The sequence below is a fragment of the Uranotaenia lowii genome, chromosome 3 (genome assembly GCF_029784155.1).
Source record: "Uranotaenia lowii strain MFRU-FL chromosome 3, ASM2978415v1, whole genome shotgun sequence".
Classification (NCBI taxonomy): Eukaryota; Metazoa; Arthropoda; class Insecta; order Diptera; family Culicidae; genus Uranotaenia; species Uranotaenia lowii.
In genome coordinates this window covers 308,656,514-308,678,529 of record NC_073693.1, presented here as the reverse complement: position 1 = coordinate 308,678,529, position 22,016 = coordinate 308,656,514, and the positions used below count along the sequence as shown (strand labels likewise).

The following is a 22,016-nucleotide window of genomic DNA, read 5'->3' as shown; positions in this document are numbered from 1 at the left end:
GTTGTTAAAAAATTTGAAGGCCACAGATTTTGAAAATGTTTTTGCATGGCAAAATTTTCAAAATGTGCTAAAAGTGACAAAACTTTTTCCACTTTTTCCCAACATCAGTGAACTTGCTCTTAGGCGCCATATTTTAAACAACATCACTTTTTGTTCCGGGGATGTTCGATGCGAAGGAATCATTTGTCAACGTCGACAACGCTGCTATTTTTTCTAAGTTCTTGAAAATTTGATCATTAATTACATTTTATTTATCGGCTTACCACAACACGATTTTCGTAGGATCTCACAACTTCCTGAATCTATGTTTACCGTTTCCTTCGTTTCAGCTAGAAAATAAATCATTATTGAATACAAAATTTATAAACTATATAAAACATTACCTGAACATGTCAAACGATGCGAAGTTTCTGTTTCAATCTAATAGTGTTTTCGTTTATTGGCAGTGGCAACCTAGTTACCCACGAGTTTTGCCCTAACTGCTGTTATTATGTTCGGTTATTAATTCAGAAGTCCACTAGTTTTGCCCAAGTTTTGAACCTCAAGCAGGCGGTTGCACCCTGTAAAAGTTGTCAGTGTTGTGGGTAAACATAAGGGTGAGTATAGCAACCATATTTTGCATCGTCCCGGGTAACGATTCTGTTCGTTTATTCAGAAAAAGTTTTGCCCCGCGCTAGTGGAGGAAAACGAAAACGGCATAATTGTTTTTTTTTTATCATAACTTGATTGCTTTGATTGTAAAATTTGTAGTTTTGTTTGGTTTTCAATCATCCCGCTGTAAGTTTTTGTCGTTTTCAAGAGTCGTACGAATATGGAGGTGAGAGAAAAAGTACGAAATCTTAGAGCGAAATTACTGATTGACGATCGAAATTGTTGAAAACCCAGGTTTCAGTGATGGAATAGAGTTATCTTTATTTAGGTTTGTTCATTAAGTCCATAAACATTACATTAGCGAAAGCTATTTGTCACTTTTTACTACTCATATTCCCTAACCGGGCAAGTACTCATTTCTCAATGAGTACTTTGATTCTCAATGAGTACTTTGATACTTTTACCCAGAATATCTGGCAACACTGTTGTGTTACCACGAACCCGCGTTTATCACCATCACCTGTCATCAGCAATCATTGATCTATTGTTCTCGATTGCGAATTGGACATAGCAAGAGGAACCAAAACAAACAATGTTTTGGTTCTGCTCGTGCCAGCAGAAGTCTGCTGCTAATCCGGACGCCGGAGGAAACCGTAAGTTTCAACAGAAATTTTTGTGTGAAATCGCAATAGATCTGAAGAAATTTGAAGGGTTTTTTGTTGTTTTCTTCTTCTTTATCGTTTTATGATAATGCTTAAGAAGATTTTTCAAACCTGACATTTTGAAATTTCTATTAGTGAATAACTTTGTTAAAGATTGCAAAAAGATTAAGATTTAAGTAAGAAAAGGTAACAGGATTTCCTTTCAGATCATCTCTGTCATACCCGCATCCCTGACAGAAAACAAAGAAACATTTCGGTAGTGAATTCTGAAAACGGCGAATGCGCCAAATGTAACCAAATGGAGTTACTAGCTGGGTCAAAAAATACGGTTGGATATGTACATTTGATTTGGATAGTACACAATTATCTGAATAATATTTAGTTTTCGAGAAAACCAAAAAATTTTTTTTTGCTCTACGCTAATGGAGTTGTCAAACTTTGAACGCGTTTTTCTCGAAACTGTGATGTTGGCGCATTAGCCCTATTCAAAATTCGATGCCGATTTGTTTCTTCTATGGCTGCAGTTGATATTATCTGCAGAAAAGCTACTTGAAACTTAAAAATATTCAATACTAGCTGATTTTACCCGGCTTTGCTCGGGTTCACATAAAATATATGTACACTATATACTTTTTTAACGATTGTTGTGCACGTGTGAAAAAAGATATTGTTTAAAAAAAAGTTCAAAACAACCATAAAACATAAATCAGTGATTTGAGTGAAATCGGGAAGCTCAAAGATTTATTTATTTTGCATACTTTTTTTTGCTACGGTTGTTCCGTGGAGTCTCCAAGTGGTCATTCCGATCCGAATGAATTGACCACCCAGAAGTGGTGAGGGAAAAAAGCAGGATTGTCTAGAACATGGTTTTGACATTTTCGAAAATTGTCTTTTTTTTTTTTGAGAAAATCGTTTTAAAAAAATTGTAAAAAAAAAATCGTTTCAAATAGAATCCAGTAAATATCAAAAAGAGTTAATTTGATTTTTGAAATTTGATGATCCCACTCCGAACTCCGTTTCGCTTTCAACCATGTCAAGTCCAACTTTTCTTCAAATATAAGAAAGAGAAGATAAAACAACTTTCCAATGTTCTGCAGTACAATGAAAAATGTGTTTTGCTTTCAGATAGAATATTTTGATATTTTTAATTTTATATGTTTATATTATACATATATTTCAATGACGTAATATTGAAATATTATTGAGAAAATTGAAAAAAAGGTTTTCTGTCTAAATTTTTCGAAAACATTTCAATGTGTCCATCGAAAATTCAATATAAAGTATTTATCTTAAGGTTGCCAGATTTTTTTTCACTCCCACCCGGGCCTAGCAATTCCGGGCATTTTTTCATAAAAACCTGGCAAAATCTGGGCATGGATTTCAATTTTTCAAATCCAAAAACCGGGCAAAAACCGGGCAAAACTTAGGTGTTATTATACATAAAAGCAAAGAAAAAATGCAAAAAAATATGAAATTAATATTTTATTAATGTAATTGCAGACTTCCAAAAACTTTTTGGAAAACTTAAATATTTAAAGGTTTATGAAAGTAAATCAGCGAAATTATTTGAAACAACCGTTGAAAATTTCCATACCGTTAATCGATTTTGCTGAAACTTACTCAAAAACTTTGATTTTTTTTGGGTTTCTTTGTGAAAATTGTAAAAAAATCCGGGCAATATCCGGACTTTTTTCACGATATCCGGGCAACCGGGCCGGACCGGATTTTCTCGAAATTTTGCATCAAATATCCGGGCAAACCCGGATAAAACCGGGCAATCTGGCAAGCTTAATTTATCTATGTTTCGCTGGAAAAATTTATTTTAGATTAACTCATTCTCATTTCAGTTTTTTTCATTCGAGGTCCTTTAATTAGGTGGATTAGAAATTTTTGTGGTTTATTTTTTATCAAAGTTTTGCACCTACCTACACTCCTCATCTGTTTATCTACTTAAAATACAACTTGAGTTAATTCCATCAACAAATTTTATGGAACCTTATTTCCTTGTCACTTTTACATAAAATTTTAAATTGAAACAAAAAAATTCAAAACTTTGTAGGGCAAAGTTCAAAATTTCATTTCATATATAGTCTAGATAAAACATTCGGGGCTCAGAAATAAAACATTGTTAATCTATGAAATACAGTTTTAGTCTTGTCATTGTGTAACATATGAAACAACATTTTTCTATAGAAAAATGCTTGAGAAGTTCAATCTAACTTGAAAATTAAATGTTTTTATTTTAAATCAATGCAATGGTATGAAAGTAGATTAAGAAATATGTAACTGTTGTCCAATTAATATTTACTTGATTAGTTGTTTTCCATAGAATTTTGTAAAATAAATTATTAATTTTTTCATCATATATCTATATCAAATAATTATCTACTCATTTGTGGACAAATGTTATCTTTTTAGATTTGAAATGTGATATGGAATCAGATTGATAGAAGTAGAGAATGTATTTTTTAAAAGTTTATTTTAAATATGAAGAACTATGCTAAGTAAAATTTGAATTTGATGAACTTTGATAAAAACGTATTGTTGAGGTTGTTCGTTTAGCAGCAACGTTGTTAATTGGTGTAGCTGAAAGCTAGTTATTCAATTTTTTAATTTAATTTTACAATTCAGTATTTTAGGAAGAACTCACATTGTTTAACCTCCAAATTTGATTACCTCAACAATATAAGATGGTATATCGATCATACGATCCGAACGGAATTAGTCCAAATAGTTAAGGGGGGGGTAGGGTCTAACGGGTATAAAAAAACACCATTTTCACGATTTTTTTCTAGAGCTATCGTTCAAACAAATGTATTCAAATTTTTTGCATTATACAAAGCATTGTTAAAAGAACATTTAGAAATTTTTGCGTAGAAATATATTGAAAAATGAGCCGGTGACGGAGCATTTTCGAGGATGCCTTTAAGAAAACAGGATTTGCGGTGGACACTGTATCTCAGCACAGAATCATCTGAAGTCAAAAAATCAGAGCAAAAAATTTTTAATAGATGTTTTTCTGGACCCCAACGTTTTTATTTAACTTAAAAATATTTTTATGAAATTTTTGTGGCTGTTTGAAGTAAAAACTACGATTTTTCTCTTAAAAATCCGCCATTTTTCACCTCTAAAATCTCCCCAAAGTAAAAAAATCAAAAAAGAAAAACGTTGGGGTCTGGTATTTTATATGTAGAAAATATGTTCCAAATTTGAAAAGAATCGGATAAGTAGTTTTCAAATGACGATGTCCACGGACTTTGAAAATGTTCTTTCGAGAAAAACGCGTTTGAAGTTTCTGCTCTTGCTTTCTTGCAGTATTAGATAGGAGGAGATAAAGGCCTATAACTTCTACAGTTTTGATTCAATTGACTTGAAAATTTGACACAACATTCTTGAAATGTTTTACAATAAGAAAATAAAAAAATAAAAAAATCGATTTTTTGAAAGTGTTTGACCCTACCCCCCCCTTAAAGAAAAATAGTTTATATGAAATTATACTTGAGAATTCACCGATTATCAAAATCCATCACGAGAATATGACGAAGCAACTTTCGGTCCTATCTAGCAGCTCAATCACGCTCCGCCTGTCAAAAGATCGCAACTTTTCCATCGGTGTCTGATGGATGATTCGGTGGGGGCAAGGAAGTGACCAAAGATGCGGCAACACGTATACAGGTTTCTGATTTTAAATTTTGAATTCTTAAAAATGATAAGGGGTTTCTCTTGATGAAAGACTTGGAATTGATCTAAAATAACTTTCCAAATTTTGAATCTCATAGTTTCGGAATTGACTTTCAGAACTTATTGACTTGATTTCTTTCTTCACATTAATTTGAATAATAATTTCTCGATTCAAGCTATTTTACAACTAAATTCATAAGAAAAGGTTTCCAGGTATTAAAATTTACCATAAATAAAATTTAAAAAAAGTCAAATCTGAAGCTGAATCCTTTTTAAATTTTTATCACAGTATTCATTCCTACAAGTCAATATTGAAACTTTATGTTAGATGAAAATATCATAACAGTTTCGCAAATGTTGATCAAAACTTTGAAATTAAGGTATGGAACAGTTTTTTTTTCTCAAATAACAATCCATTAAACAAATGATTGTTTTGAGCATAAAACACTGCATTTCAATTTTACTCGAGAAAAAGACCCTTTATGCTATATATATTCTCATATTTTATCAATTTATTTTATATTTTTGTCGATTTTTGAAATCTTCAAATTGAACCATTAAATTTTATAATTATTTTTAATACTTCTATTGGTTTTCAAGAATCTTGATCAGCAAATAAGTTCTATGATTTGATCATATTTCAGAAGTACATTTTGAGAAACTGCGATTGAACCATGTTTTGTAAGGTATTCCTGATAAAAAAATTACTCAAAAATTCATTTGTTGTTGCTTTTAAAAATGATTGGAAGTTTTTTAAATGGATTTTCATGGAAACTGAATTTGGGCTCCAGTTAGATATCAAAACAATTCGTGATTCGAAAGATTCATTGCTTGAAAATCCAATTTGAAGCAAAAAGTGCATAGACCCGAATGATAAAATAACCCTAATAAAAAAGAAAAAAGTGCATCTACTCTTCGAAACTGTAAGCGTTGCTAGTCAGTCGAAGGAGGCTGCGGTGATCTTGCTGTAGTTTTAAATTAAATAAATGTTGCAGTGTTGTTTGTGGGGGTTAAGGGATTCTCCTTGGTGAAGCAGTTCACCAAGCCACGCTAACCAGACGAACGACCGGGCGAAAGATGGTCGTTCAACAACCCACCAACAGAGCGCAGTGCAGAGATGTGAGCCGTAGTCTTCAAGCGAAGAGGCGAAGCGAGCGATAGGGCGAAGCGAAAATGAGCGCGGGACGGGGGCAATGAACGGCAATGGGATCAAAACTGGGAAAAAAGAAAGCGACCATTGACTCTGCTTTCAGTTCGCGAACTAACCAAACCGATCCCAAAAATATTCTGAGGGATCATAAATATTTGATTAAATTTTAACTGTGGTGATTTGTTCAACAAGATTCCTAAAGGAACAGGAATCACCACCAGCAGAAGGAAAAGCCAATCTCGAGTCGCTTTTGATTGGAAATCCAGGACCCCGCTGTTTCGGATTGATTTTTAATCATCCGAGCCCTGAGAGCGCCACAGCGCTCTACCACCTCAACCGACCGCCGTCGGTGTTACTCAATTCCGTACCTGATTCAGCACCCAAGGTGGGGCCAGGTACGACGTCGCCACGCGCTCCGTTCATCGTCGAAGAACCTCGTGCGCCACCGATAACATCGACCGACCGCCGCCGGTGCTACTTACCCTCGTACCTGATTCAGCACCCAAGGTGGGGTCAGGTACTCAGCATCCACGCCGCTTGCTTGCCGTCCAAGGACCATCAGTGCCCGGTTCAGCACTCAAGGTGGGACCGGGTACAACAACGCGACCCGCTAGAGCCAACCAGCTTCCAAGCCGACCTCACCGAACCCGAGCTCGACGTCAAGGAAGGAATCAGTAAACGGAATAAGGTTAGCTAGCTAAGTTAAGAAAGTGGTGGGTGATCAAAACTGCATCGTTAAACGGTACCGAACTTTGTCTGAGGAGTTTTCTTTAGCTCTCCCGAATTTCCCTGCAACTTAGTTTTGTGTAAGCTTGCCGACCCTAGGGATTATTAGGGGTTCATCGTAAATCTGCCGATTGGCTAACAGCCAGTCTTACAAAACCATCCAAAAATAGCAGAAAATTACATGTGGGAATCTATCTAACATACAATTTGAATGGTGTTATGTAGTTTTTTTTTAAACTCTTGTTGAAAATTGAAAACCTTTTAATTTTTTCGCTTTTAAAAAAATACATATAAAGAATGTCGACTTTATCAAAAAAAAAAAAAACTTTTATTCATTTCATTAGGGGTGAAATATGCCTTTCAATATGAAAATTATTTCTAACCAAAATTCATTTGTGATATTAGTATTTTCATAATTAGCATTCAATGTAAGCAAATCTATGTGAAATTTCCAAACAATATTCAAACATGTCTAGTTCCTGAAATTTCATCTAAGTTGGATTCATTTCTCTACAAAATAAAAGTTTCGCTGACTGAATGTTTGAGTCAAGACCCATCTCTGGGTCGCAGTTTGAAAATAGAAATAAGGCGGTGCCAAACACCGAAATTGGCTGGATATCCAAATACGGCAAACGCATCATTTCTCACAAGGCTGCAAAAAATCCAATCATTTAAGAAAAAATCGCTCAAATTTGAATCATGTGTAGTAGCCCGGTCGGATTCAATCAACACATTTTGATCACTTCGAAAACTTCATCATGCTCACCATCTAGCAACTCGCTCACAGAAAAAAATAAAAATCAAAACAAATCAGATCACCTGATTGACTGGTGAGCGGATTTTTTCCCCCGTGATTGGTGAGCTGATTTGAATCCTAGTGAGCTTGATTTTATTTTAAAAAAAAATCATGACCGTGATCAGAATTTCAAAACGGTCATCGGCTGCTTGATTTTTAAATCATGGATCTAAAATCGTGTATTTAGAATCCACGTGTCTTCTGAGGTATCATGATGATGATGCAGTATGAAGAAGCTCGAATCGAACATTGTCTTTGCTTGATGGTTTCGCGTCGAATAAATCCTTCTTAGGCAATGGTTTTTTTTCATGTTAATTCAAATATCAATCAATTTAAGTTATTTGTAAGTTTTTTTTTTATGATTTCAACTGAGAATCGATAAAATTTTAAGAAAATTGCTGTTTTTTTTAGTTTAAAAATAATTTTATTAGGCTCATCACTTTATACAAAGTATTTCGGGCCGATGGTCAGCAGAATTTCTATTCTATTTTTTAAACCTAAGGTTGTATTTTTTAGGATTAGAGAAGGGGAAAGGTTTGGGTTTGGTTTGGATCTTCTTGTTATGCGAGACAGTGGCTGAGTTGAAAATGGGGGTCTTTTTATTTTTACTCGGATCACTATTCATTTCCATTGTTGGATCGGAGGATGAGTGGCTTGTGTATAGTGGATCATTCTTTTCTTGGGTAAAGAGTCCGTTGGCACATTTTCAATTGGTTTCTCGGTTGTTGCTGGTAGATTCAATTACTGATGACTTTGTGTGACAGTTGTGAATGAAACCATAAATTACAAATCCTAGTTGTTCTTTTAGTTAATAAAATCCAGTAAATTTTCTAATTTTGCGTTTTTCTCCTTGCATGTTAATCTCGAGAAAGAATCAATTATTTTTCTAAATATCATTATGCAATTAAATTGTAGCCTTAGAGATTTTAAACAACATTCATGTTGATTCCCAATGTAATATTTCTCATAATTACTGTTTATGAATTTAATTTATTCTATGTTTTTTCTGAATGTAATTTTGAATTCTGATGTGATAAGCTTCTATTAGTTGCTTTTGTTTGAAAAGCCTTTTGAATTTTGTTTTTAACTCTCCGTAGAATTTTGAACTTGATTTTTGATTTGGAATTCTAGCTTTAATCTCAATTTTCCTTTTGTATCCTTAGTCAATAATTTGAATTTCGATTGTGGTTTCTGATTCTTATCTTAATTTTATCTAATTTTGGGTTTTGGAATTTACCTAAAAAAAATCGAAAATTTTGAGACTGCATTTTATATAGCTTTACGGATTAATCTTAGGATAAATTTAATTTCGGTTTCAGAATTACCAATAGCTGTGCGAAAATCTGAGTTTTTGAAAATTAACTATGAATATGATGGACTAAAATATTCAAAGTAATTATATTTCAATAATCAATAGGGGAGAGTGGAGTAATGTGGGCCATGGGGAAATGTGGAGAACTCTAAATATCTCAGCTGTGTGTTAAGATGAAAATCTCAATCTAACTGTCATCGTCCTCGCTTTACGTGAGCATTTATCTCTATATGTTGTTGACTTATGTATACATAATAAATATGCTTCTTTTATTTAGCTAGAACAAAAAACTACTTCCATAACTAAACAAACACCCGCAAATTGCGGTGGGGATTGTAAAGTTCATATAAAAAATATGCTCATATGCTTATTATCTTAGTTTTGTGTTGCTCTTTCACATGGAAATGGAATTTTTCATAAATTATCAATTAATCAATCAAAAGCAACCAGTAAGAAGGGGGGAGGGGTTTTTTTGGGCCACACGTATTTTATACACATTACACTAAGGTTTTATTACGCAGTATGGATTCCATCGTTAACGTATAGGACTTGGAATATTTTCGCTCAAAAAACGTGTTGATTCGCGAAAGCCGTGTAGAAGAATCATATCCATGGCAAAAAACCGCGTAAAGGGAAGCCGTGTTAGTAAAACTGAGCAAAATCAAAGCGTGTAAAAAAGACCTTAGTGTAATAACTTAAAATATATGTATCTTATCTGTAAAGATTTCCTATGCCGAATGAAGAGTTATGAAAAATACTCTGTCCATTTTATTCAATGCAAAAGAGACGAATATAAATCTTATCTATGAAATTTTGCCAAAATGTTTGTGAGCCCTGTTTTTGAATCTATTCAATCATACACAACTCATTTTTAATTCCCTTACCTGAAATTACAAGCCTTATTAATCATTAAATTTACTGTTTCGGGTCAACTCATAAATTTTTCATTTTATTTGGTCAGTTTGAATTTTATGGCATATGATTCCCCCAACCTTTCTTTAAAACAGTCTGAACTCAGGAGAAATAATTTACTTAAAAATTTGAAAAAAATCCCTAATGATTCGTTAGAAATGTAAAAAATACATACCATTTATCTTTTTCATTTTCCTTTATAAAAGAAGATATGAAGCAAAGAAAAAAACTGTCCCATGATTACCCACCCTCCCCTTTTTGTTATAGAGCATTTAGACTCAGCGTGATTTTTTAGGAACTTTTAAATTTAGTGCTATTTGAAAGGTTTTTAGCTCCTTTAGATATTGAAATCAGAAACGGTTTATTAACTAGTTTAAATTTACAAAGGTTGAACATTAACCTAAGGCTCCTAAAAACTAAATCCGACACTACATGTCGAAAGTCTTAGTCGAAGCTTAGCAGGAATTCATTAATCTTTTGTATGCGAGATGAGTTTATATTCGCACATCTATATTGAAAAAATATGTGGTCCTAACTACAAATGCACAGGATAATTCTTGCAATCTATACGTAACCTGTTCTGGCCTTAAGATCGCCCTTAATGGCATAAGCATTAGCATCAAAACTATATAAAATGAACTCATATTCAAACATATAAGAACCATATGATGCTTCTTTCATTATCAAGGCATGCGAATCAAGGCATGCGACGGAAGCCCATTTGAAATTGTTGATCAAAAATCGAGTTGATTTGATTTTTTTTTTTGATCACGCTCACCAGGATTTTTTTTTTGAATCCAAATCAAGCTCGAAAAAAATCCGCTCACTGACCATCACGACCAGTTGTGATGACGTGTGAGCATGAGCAAACTTGCTTTGATCGATTTTGGTGCTCGCTTCAATTTCTTTCGAAGGGATTTGATTCCCTTGTTACTATGATTTTGAAAAACTGTGAGCGAGTGCAAAAAAACAATCACAAGAATTCAAATCAAGATTTGGAGCCTCTCATCATAACTGACAACCCTTGCAGGATATGAGAAGGCAATGCAAATCTTGCCGTGCTTAAAAATGTCCAAACTTGATTCCAACTACCGTAAGATGAAATGATGGGAATAGAAATAGACCAAGAAAAATGATTATGATCACATGGGAGAACTATTCCCTTCATTCCGATAGACATCGACACTCAACCAGTATAATATTCATACGCCAGGTTGATCTCCTGTAGTAGAATGTTAATACATGGTCCCCGGAGAGGCGCAAGACGTGGGTTCAAGTCCTACCGGGAGACAAGGCGAATTTTTTTCGCATGTTTTTCAACATCAATTTTCTTTTATCTAGTCCCTGAAATTTCATCTAAGTTGGATTCATTTCTCTACAATATTCAAACATTTCAAAGTTTTTTTGTTTGAGAATCCCTAAATGAGAAAACATACGACTATCACTTTCACGGTTCCATGTAGCCTGACAAAGAATTCGATAAAATATATGGATAGATAATTTTGACCGCTTCAAAAACCGACTTTCTGCTAGCTTTTCTGGCTTTTACACTACTGTGTGACGAAGAATTCGAACCTGGGAAATTAAATTGATGATTCTCTTTTTGTGTGTTATAGAAAAAATATTTCATAGATAAGCTGTTTTTACGATAATTTTTTTCACAAAAGGTAAAATTGATCTGATTGTCATCGTCTTGTTAGGACAGAGATAGATAGTTTAAAAATTTTGGTCCAGAGTCTTTTTTGCTGATTGTAATAACTGTCCATGAAAAATGTGCCATCTGTTATCATGCTCAGAGTCATTAATAAGTTGCAGCGGATTGCCTTAGAATGCTGAAAAAAAAAATTATCAAGGAGTTCCGTAAAACACGATTAAGGTCAGAGCCCCAGGAACGACGCATCACCCCAGCGCGTTTGTACTCAATCGGCGACACACAGCACGAAATATCCGGGTTATTCTCCGATGATTTAATGTAGGCTTATTTGCAGTCAGCTCTGGGGGGCTTGCCATGAAAAACCCCCCCAGGGGGATACGAAACACGTCTTGTTGCGAAAAGAATATCAGAACAATTATTTATGCCCCACAACGCACACCGCGCATCAGATCATCCTCAAGAGGTGGCTTCTTGAATCATCAACCGGCCGCTTTTTGAAACGAAAAAAAAATCTCGACAACCGGTCGGAAATTCTGACAGCAGAACGCACCGAGTCGGTCACCGACTTAAGAAGTAGAAGTCATTTATTCATTCTCGGACATCCCATTGAATTGAAGAGGTTGACTCATAAGGTAGCGAAGTTGGAGGCTGAGAATAAGGAGATCCGGCAATTTCGGGATCCCCCTCGTACCTGAGAAGTACTTTTTGGAGTTTTGGAGGGGAGAGAATCTTCAAAGGGAAGATCAACGGACACAGCATCAGAATCTTTCCCCGGAATTGAATTGAGGCCACACCACCAGCCGGGTTACAAATTAGCTACACTAACGGTTGTTTGACACCTCCTCAGTTTTATGGCTACACCTCCACTTTGAAAAAAAAAAAAATAATAAAAATGAAAAAATGTTGGATGTACTCAAAGAGGAGGAATTCATAAGTGTGGGTATGTGATTGAAGTAAAGTCGGGAGAAGTTCTTGTGAAGTGATCTTCTCGAGCTGTGGTGGATCAAGTACCTTCAAACAAATCTCTTCTAATGGTGTGAAGTACGCCCGCGCATAATAAGCTTCCAGCTGCCTTTCCTAGCAGCTTTACGTCATGTTCTGAGTGCCTTTAGAAGAGATTTGCGATCAGCCAGAAAATGATACATCGAAGTTTTGACGCATGACGACGTTAGATGGATGGAGAGTTTGATGAACTTATTAGGAGATTAAATTGCTCCAATCCTCCTCTCTCTACTAATAAATCAAAGCTGATGTCAGTGGATGATATTTGAATACTCTTCATCGCGTTGTTTGTTCTACGGAAATAGCAGTTTAGTGTGTTTATTTTCCATTCTAGGGTTTTTCTCGAATTTTAGTTTTAAATTGTGTTGCGTAAGCCTCTCTGCAAATTACATCTTTTCTAATCCATTGATTATTTTGTTCTTAAAATTCAACACGAATAAGTTCAAATCGAGAACCGTTAGAGCATTTGAAATAATTACACTAGTTTGCAGCATTTTTGAACTAACCAAACAAAAGATCACTATTAATGTGAAATTGGGCGCTGAATCCGAAAATGAAATTCAAAAATATCCCAGAAGAACCGTTTTTGAGTTGTGCTTCAAATATGAAATTATGGAAAAATTAAAAAAGTACTTGTACTAAGATTTAAATATCTCGGAATGTACATGAATATGAATATACATTTCAAATCTCTTTTTTGCATATTAAAGCTGGATAAGTTTGGAATCGATAATATCAACTTTATTTTTGCTTATGATCAATAGTATTGTTGATATTAGTGACTTTATTATGGAAAATATTTAAAAAAATGCATTTTTTTCAGAAAAAATTTGTTTCAGTAGAAGTTTTAAACTCAAAAGTAACATGCAAAAAATGTTATTTTCTATTGGCTTTCAATATCAATTCAGAACGAAGATTTCAAGTGGTTATTTATCAAAATCGGTTGAAAAGTTTAAGCAGTTATGGTTACTTTACCATAACAGTAATTTTTCCATTTTTGAATAATTGAACAAACTTTGGTGTACTTATAATAGTATAGGAAGAATTAAGTATTAAACCGCTGCAAAAAATGACTTTTTGCTCCCATATGGTTTGTTGATGCCTTTTGGATCACCAAATTTGAGATGATTTGGTCAATTCCTGAGTTAGCGCAACTTTTTTTTTTTTTTTTTTTGTTTCGATTATAGTCGTTTTACCATCTTTATGGCATTCGCGACTTTATCAACGTTACAGTTGGCGGATTGTTATTGAAAAACTCATCCGGTACAACTGTGTTCGATGTTTACTCTTGGGCTCGAACTCGCGGACATCGGCTCAGGAGACAACAGACTTGCCAACTGAGCTATATCACAAGCCGAGTTAGCGCAACGCGTTCTAATTTTGTATGAAAATTTGTATGGAAGAAGAAATTCTTGCACATTAAATCTTCCAGAAAATTCAAATAAGCTTGAAATGAAATCGGTCTTTAATTTTTGGTTTTGATTTTCTTAAGCTTCATTTTTTGCTTACATGACAAGCACCTAAGAATTTCATGAAAAAAGTTATATTCATTTCAAAATAAAAAAATCTGAATCCATTGAAAAGTATTAAAAAATGGCAGACTTTGCTTGCTAGAGCTGTTGATAATTGCATGAATTGTTTTTGCAAAGGCTTCATTAATCGATAAATTCTTTGGCAATGCAAAAATGTTTTTTGAGATTTTTTATTTCCATCCTACTGTTTTACCAGCTTTGAAACAAGCAGTCAAAAACGATATAATTAAATAAATGAATTTCGAAAACAAAAATTTTATATAACATTGAATATCTTTTCTGAAGTACAATTTAGGTTGGTGCTTTGTTGACATGAAATGTAATGCAAGAATCAAGGATCATTTTTCATCTAAAGTTATATTTTTTGGAACTTTCAGAACATCTCTGGCGATTTTTGAATGAAAAATTTTGTTTTCCCATACAAATTTCTATACAAAATAAAAACTCGTTGCGCTAATTCAGGACTGGATGGATCGCTTCTAAAAATTTTATTGCAATTTCTGGCAGCAAAACCAACCAAAAAAAGTTATGGGAGGTGTAAAAATTTAAGAATTTGAAATTTTCATACAAAGCTTGCAGCGGTCTATTAAGCATGGTAAATGTCACTCGCTCCTACTTAAAACTAATTATTAGATTACCAGAAGTTCACATGCCAAATTTCAGAACGATCTGAACGACTCCGATTTTGACTTAACCTTAATCCGCTCTTGAGTGTCAATATGACACTATTTTAAGCGTGGCGGCTTGTAACTTTATTTGGGTTCATCCATATAATACTATTTCTGTGAGGACCCTCCATGAATTGAATCATTAATTTTTTATGGATGCACACTGGAAGCCCAGGAATAAAACTCCCTAATCAGATGTTAAATGCCAATTTAACATTCCTCCACAATATTTTACTCAAATATTTACCTGAAAAACTGCATTTTTCCGTTATTCAAGGTCTAAGAAAAAAATCCGAAAAAATATGCTTCGGAAAAAAGACTAGCTACGGAATGCTCAAAAAAAAATCACTAAGTGTCCAATAAGCTGAAGTTTGAAGCTATACGTTGCATTTAAGGATATATTTCTTTGAATTTTTTTAAGATCATGAAAGTGGTGTAAAAAACTGTACTTTTCAATCAATGAACCGTCGAAATTTTTTAAGTAACACCAAATAAATTTTGGAAAGTAGACGTAATTTGGCACTTTTTTGCCTTTTTAGAATGTCAAAATATGAAACACACAATTTTCGACGAATTTTAGAAGGTCGCTGATTTTCGAACCTTTTGTTCATTCGCAAATTTCTCAGATTAAAATGCACATAAATTGAACTTCGCACTGAATTTTGAGCCCAATTCACGAAAACGAAAATATGAAACACCAGAATACGAATGAGAATTAAATGATCGAATAAATCCAGGATTTGATGCTTCGGACAGAAAAAAACCCAGTCCACAGAAATACAAAACATAGTTGAGCAAATTAAAAAAAAAAAAGAATTTTATCATTATTGATATTAAATAACATTTCTTTTCTTGATTTTCGATTGAAGAGTTCCTGAAAAATTTCTCTATGAAATCACAATGTGAATAAGAATTTTAAATGTGAATTATCAATTAGCAAAACAATGTTTATTTTGGGTTTAGGGAAAGCTTTTCAAAACTAGTAGATGATTATTGAATTTAATTTTAAAAAGAAAATATTAAATTTTATTTCAAGAGTGCTAGCGATCAAAGTCCGAAATAAATTCCTCTTTTAATGTTCAATTTTTCCCAGTTATCAAAATAAAAGGCTAAAAATTCATAATTCATTGAATTTTCAATAATTAATTTGTAAATTTAAAATACAACAATTTTCAATTCATCTTCACTGGTTTATAGATTAATTGAAAATTCATGATGGATTAAAATAAAGATGAATAAATTAAACGTTTGTAAATTTTCAAGCGCAGTTATAGTTTAAAATTTCTAGCAATGAATATTTTTTCGCAGTTATTTGAGCCCTGGAAATGACAAAAGCAAGAAACTAAGTTTTTCTTTTAAAACAATTAAGATTTATATTCTTCCAAGAAGTTTGGTTTTCAAAAAACAAAATTTAGAGTTTAAATACAAAGACAAACTTATAAATAAATCTTTAAATTTCGTTTAATTCATTAAAAAATAAATAAACGTATCAATAAAGTTTGGGTAATTGTATTGAAAATTTTAATAAAATGTTGATTCAATTTATCGGCCTTATCAGTAAAAGTAATGCTCTTTTCGTAAGATCATTTCAAGATTATGAAAATGAAAATTGGTTCCGTAAGGAAATATTGATGACATATAATTAAAATGCTTATGATAAAATTATATTCGCTCATTTTCAATATCTATTCATTTCTTCAAACTTTCCATCCGCCTCTAATTTTTGATAATTTTTAAACGTTTTATTAAAATATCATAACTTTCACCGATAAGGTCGAGAAATTAAATTAACAAACAAAATCTTAATCACTGTGCTTTTCATAAAATAAAATATATCACAATGATGTTAAAAATTAGTTTTTAACATTCTAGAAATATTTTTTTTTCAACAAAAAAAAACGTTTCACTATTACATTAACTTTGTGGTAGAGTATAAATAATAACTCAAGAGACAGAATTTGGGTGGCTTTATGTTTTAATCATGGATTTTGTAGATTTTGGCGTACAGAACTTGAAGCTTTTGTCTGATGCCGCCTATCACATCTCGTTGTGGTGATACGGAGTTTAAAAGTTTGAAAATGTATCAGTTCTAAGTTAAATCAATCATTGATAAACTGATGAACTAACAATTCTACATGAAAGAAAAAAAAGATTCTGAATTTGATTACTATGCCTTCTTTATTCTATTAAAGATTAAAATTTTTTTTGATGATGATGAGAAATGATTTAAAAAAGTTAAATTCTACATTTTTTTTAAATTTGAAAGACAAGTACTTCTGACATTACTTAAGAAAGATTTTTTAATCCAGTTTTATTTCATAAAAAAAAATTGATGAAACCGGCAAACTATTTTTTTCATTTTTTTTTAAATATCTTTAATTCGTCAAGAATCTATTGTTTTACAGAATTGGAACAGAAGACAAAACAAATTTTTATATTACTTGCGATATTGGAGAGGGTTGATAAGAATCTTTATTAATTTTTTTTTTTCAATATTTAAAAGTGTTTTCAGAAAAGAGCAATATTTCTTTAAATAATGTTTAACTTATTTTAATACTTTCAGGGCACCAAAATAAATGAAAAATAAGCTCTTGAATTCATTTTATCTTAGAATAAAGTGAATTTTGTGGCCATGTGTAATTTATCAAAATCCTTTTGAATGTGAAGTTGAGCATTTAGAAAAATTAGAAACACGAATTAAAATAGAGGTGAAATTATTTTCTTGAAGAATGTTTCATAAAATTTGTAATGATTTTAAACGATTTTTTTTTATCTTATAGCAAGTTCACTCGTGTTGGGAAAAAGTGGTAGAAATTTTGGTACTTTTAGGTAGCACATTTTGAAAATTTTACCATGCAGAAATGTTTTCAAGATCTTTGGGCGTTGAATTTTTTTACAACACAGCTTCTATTTCAGCCGTATGTGATAGAAATTGAGCTAGTTTTACATCACATCATGCAAAAATAGAACATATGTTGTAAAAAACTTGCCGGCCGCAGATCTTGAGAATATTTTTACTTAATAAGTTTTCAAAATGTGCTTCACGTGTCAAAATTTCTAGCACTTTTTCCCAACACGATTGAACTTACTCTTAGTGATTAGAAATAAAGCAATGGATGAACATGTTCAGATTCACTACCTTATAAAAACTAGTTTTGAAGATAAGGTAGGCTTTTCTATGTCAAGATTTGAGCTTCAATACAGAAGGTTGCAAATAGAAAATTAAAAGTTAGTTTCAATTCGCGAACTTCATATAGTGTCTTAGAATGAAATATCTCTGGCCTAGAATGATAAAAGACTGAACACCACCACATAGTGGTCCAAAATTTAGAAAAGCTGGCAGAAACTCGATTTTTAAAGCACTCATAATTATCTATCCAAATATTTCATCGTGTTCCGGCATTGTCAGGCTACATGAAACCATGAAAATGATAGCCATAAGTTTATCCGTTTAGAAGTTTTCAAAGAAATGCTAAGAAAAGTTTGAATATTTTTTAAAAATTTCCCAAATATTTGCTTACATTGAAAAACGAATAGATATTCAAATCGCGAATATATCTTGCTTTGCAATTATTTTTATATTTTTGTTAGACATATTTTACATTTTATATAACAGAAATTTGTGTTTTGAAATAAAGTTGAATCATTTTTTATGGAATCTAGTTGCGAAAAAAACGATAAATATTTTAAAATTTTAAAACTTCAACTGGAGATTTCAAAAGAACTCCACATAACTCCTCTCTAATTTTACGTTGGATAGATTGCCACATTTCTGAACTACAAAATATTTCAAATTGGGCTGCTTTTTTGCCATTTTTGGAGAACGTCAAAGAGTTGAACCACTTTTTTCTTAAGGGGGGGGGGGGGGGTAGGGTCTAACACTTTCAAAAAATCGATTTTTTATTTTTTATTTTCTTATTGTAAAACATTTCAAGAATGTTGTGTCAAATTTTCAAGTCAATTGAAGCAAAACTGTAGAAGTTATAGGCCTTTATCTCCTCCTATCTAATACAGCAAGAAAGCAAGAGCAGAAACTTCAAACGCGTTTTTCTCGAAAGCACATTTTCAAAGTCCGTGGACATCGTCATTTGAAAACTACTTATCCGATTCTTTTCAAATTTGGAACATGTTTTCTACATATAAAATACCAGACCCCAACGTTTTTCTTTTTTGTTTTTTTTACTTTGGGGAGATTTTACAGGTGAAAAATGGCGGATTTTTTCGTGAAAAATCGTAGTTTTTACTTCAAACAGCCACAAAAATTTCATAAAAATTTTTTTAAGTTAAATAAAAACGTTGGGGTCCAGAAAAACATCTATTAAAAATATATTGCTCTGATTTTTTGACTTCAGATGATTCTGTGCTGAGATACAGTGTCCACCGCAAATCCTGTTTTCTTAAAGGCATCCTCGAAAGTGCTCCGTCACCGGCTCATTTTTCAATATTTTTCTACGAAAAAATTACTAAATGTTGTTTTAACAATGCTTTGTATAATCCAAAAAATTTTAATACATTTGTTTAAACGATAGCTCTAGAAAAAAATCGTGAAAATGGTGTCTTTTTTTACCCGTTAGACCCTACCCCCCCTTAAAATTTGACTTCTTAGCCAATAACCACCCGAATCAAGAACTAAATATTTATTTATTTATTTTATTTACATAGTATACCGTCTCACGACATAACTTGACAAACATAATTCCCATAGTTCACTCGGTCCATGGCAACCGTCCTCCAATTTCTCGGGGATCAAGAACTAAAATGATATTTAATTGGATTTCTAGGTTGATTTGAACTTAGTTTAAATTTTATCGCAAAGATCAATTTTCGTCCTTACTAATCATAAATCTTCTCCTTCCATAATTTACTTTCCAGACAACTTCTTCTTCGGTCAACCGCAGGGCCGCTTCGTGCCATCCTTCGAAACCTCCCGGTCCGGGTTTTTTCCCTCGAGCCTGCAACGGAATCAACCGCCCGATTCCTACCAGGAGCAGACCCTCTTCGTCGGTAGCCCTTCTGGAAGTGGTTCTTCCTCAGCTGGAGGATCCGCCGCCGGAGGTCATCGAAGCCGGCAAGTCAACACCGGAGACACCGGCGTGACACCTTCCTACTTCCAGTTCACCTATACGGTAAGTTTGTGAGGAAGTTCTTAGTTTTCATTTTTTGATTGATTGATTCCGTGAGTTTGTGTGCTTTTTTACTTCTAAGTTTTGATGTGTAGTTTTTGATTGCTGTTTTTTCGTATTTAATAGATTTAATTCATAACACCAACACTCTCATACGAATCAGCAACAGTACGGTTCAGTGACGGCATTTTGGATGATAAAATTTGCGACCTACTACCTACCTTCTTATTATTGGTTTTATCGCTGTGATGAGTCGCTTTTAAGTGGCTTGAGTTCATTGGATTGGAAAATTAGCGCTTCTCGGTGCTAAAAGCCATTACTAATGTGTCATTGAGTGATGAAGATGAATAATCGAAGTTTAGATCAGCATGTTTTACCTTGGATGGTAAATCCTATTGCAAAGATGCGTGATGATTCACTATGAGATGCAAAAAATTGATACGTTTTTTTCCAATGCTTGTTTGAAAGTTAAAGATCTTCCGGTTTTGGTTTTTAAAGTTGACCTTTTCTTCCGACTGAAACTAACAAGCAAACACGCATTATTCATCATTAAGTGTCAATGAAACATCACAATTCTCACATAATTGGGAGCTGTTGAACAGCACAGTTCCAACACACAAATTAAACCAAGCGATGGTTTGTTTGTTGGTTTAGTTTTTAATGTTGTTTCCTGTTAATTTAACTGGGCGATGTTCAAAAGTGCAACTCAAACGATGTACATTGACCTCAGCTCTTTCGGTTGAACAAAACATTCTTCAACTGCTCCCCTAGAGATGATCATGAATGGTGGGTCCTCGGAAAGGTCAAAATCGACATACCAGTTGTAAAGGGTATTTTTTTTTATAGTTTGTTGCTGAAGCTGAGGAGTGGCCCATTTGTATAGAGAAACAAAAACAGAGACGCAAATGAATAAAAAGAGCAAGGTACCGATTTTTCCGGCAACACACTCCAGTTGGAACCGTTAAATGGACCGGCTTTGGGCATACATCATGCTTGAAGATCAACTACGACGAGTTCATGGATCAAAGTTCCTTCATGCAACAGTTTATTGCATGTTGGCTACTGGAACGCCCATCAGGAACTACCGTTTGTTGGGTGGTGCCATTCATTGGTGGAGCATCATAAATCAGCTTCCGGATGTTTCAGCTGCGGAACTACAAGTATTTTTCGTTTTAGTCTCCTACCCTTCAAAATCTTAGTAACGAGTCATTATGAAAATATTAAGTTGACATCAAATAATCTTATTAGGTTATCTTTAACATTTCAAATACGATAATAAAAATTATAAAATAGGAAAATACGCCATTATCACTGAACTCAAATTTGCAAGCAATTTTCGAAACAGACTCACTTAGAGAGTACACCTTTATTTTGAAGTTCATGGTTCAATCAGATGCAAAATCAGTTCCATTGAAATTTGTACAATTTTGGAAGGAAACCTTACTCAAGCATGCAAGAAATTGTATTTTTTTTTTTAATTTTTGGATTTTAAAAGAAAAGGGTTGACATGTGTTGTAGACAGATTTCAAACCTTTTCGAATTACTGAAAAACACAATTGTTTGTCTCTACCTGGTATGTCTCTAGTTTAGAGCTTGTGTGTAAAAAACTAGCTAACCTGGTGTACTTTGCTACACCTTCTCAAAGTAAATAAAATTAACAACAAAAAAAACAAATTTCAATTTTTTTGTAGGTATAATTATATATAGTGAAAGTTGATCTTGAAATTTGTTTATCAAGATCTGAAATATTTACTGTGTTGTTGCAAGTTTCATGAGTTCTTTCATTATACCAAAATATATGTTCTATTCGCAAGGATTCTATTCTGTATACCGACTTCCTCATCCAAAGTGGAGAGCGTTCACGAACTTTCATAAAAACATTGCTTGTATCTAAATAACGTTACATGCCACATCTGGCTCCAAAAGATGGTCCCTTTTGATAGATAAAGCTTAGTTCTTTTAGAAATGGGACACTTTCTTGTGCTAATAGCTCGTTTAATATTAATCGGACATTCATAATTTTGACATCATTTTGTTGCCCGTGAAAATTGCTAATCGACCTATTTTTTTTTCAAAATTTTAAATTCATGCGTTTTTTTAAATATTCACGATGCAAGAGAAAAAGAAAAAAAAATATCTTGCACAGTTTCCTTCAAAAACTGTAATTATCAAATTGATAGCTGACAAAATCGTTGATTATTCAAAGA

The 22,016-nt window shown here is 33.0% G+C and overlaps 2 protein-coding genes across 3 annotated transcripts in view; both read left to right on the top strand.

Moving 5' to 3' along the window:
- Positions 1–22,016, top strand: part of LOC129756339 (location of vulva defective 1) — a 760,372-nt gene that overhangs the window by 266,679 nt on the left and 471,677 nt on the right. The gene's annotated exons all lie outside the window — the stretch shown is intronic.
- LOC129753710 (mucin-2-like) overlaps positions 6,012–22,016 on the top strand; it is a 159,214-nt gene continuing 143,209 nt past the window's right edge. The window contains exons 1-3 of the mRNA XM_055749555.1: positions 6,012–6,053; positions 6,287–6,758; positions 19,559–19,812. Of these exons, the coding sequence (XP_055605530.1) occupies positions 6,012–6,053; positions 6,287–6,758; positions 19,559–19,812 (768 nt within the window). The remainder of the gene's footprint in view (positions 6,054–6,286; positions 6,759–19,558; positions 19,813–22,016) is intronic.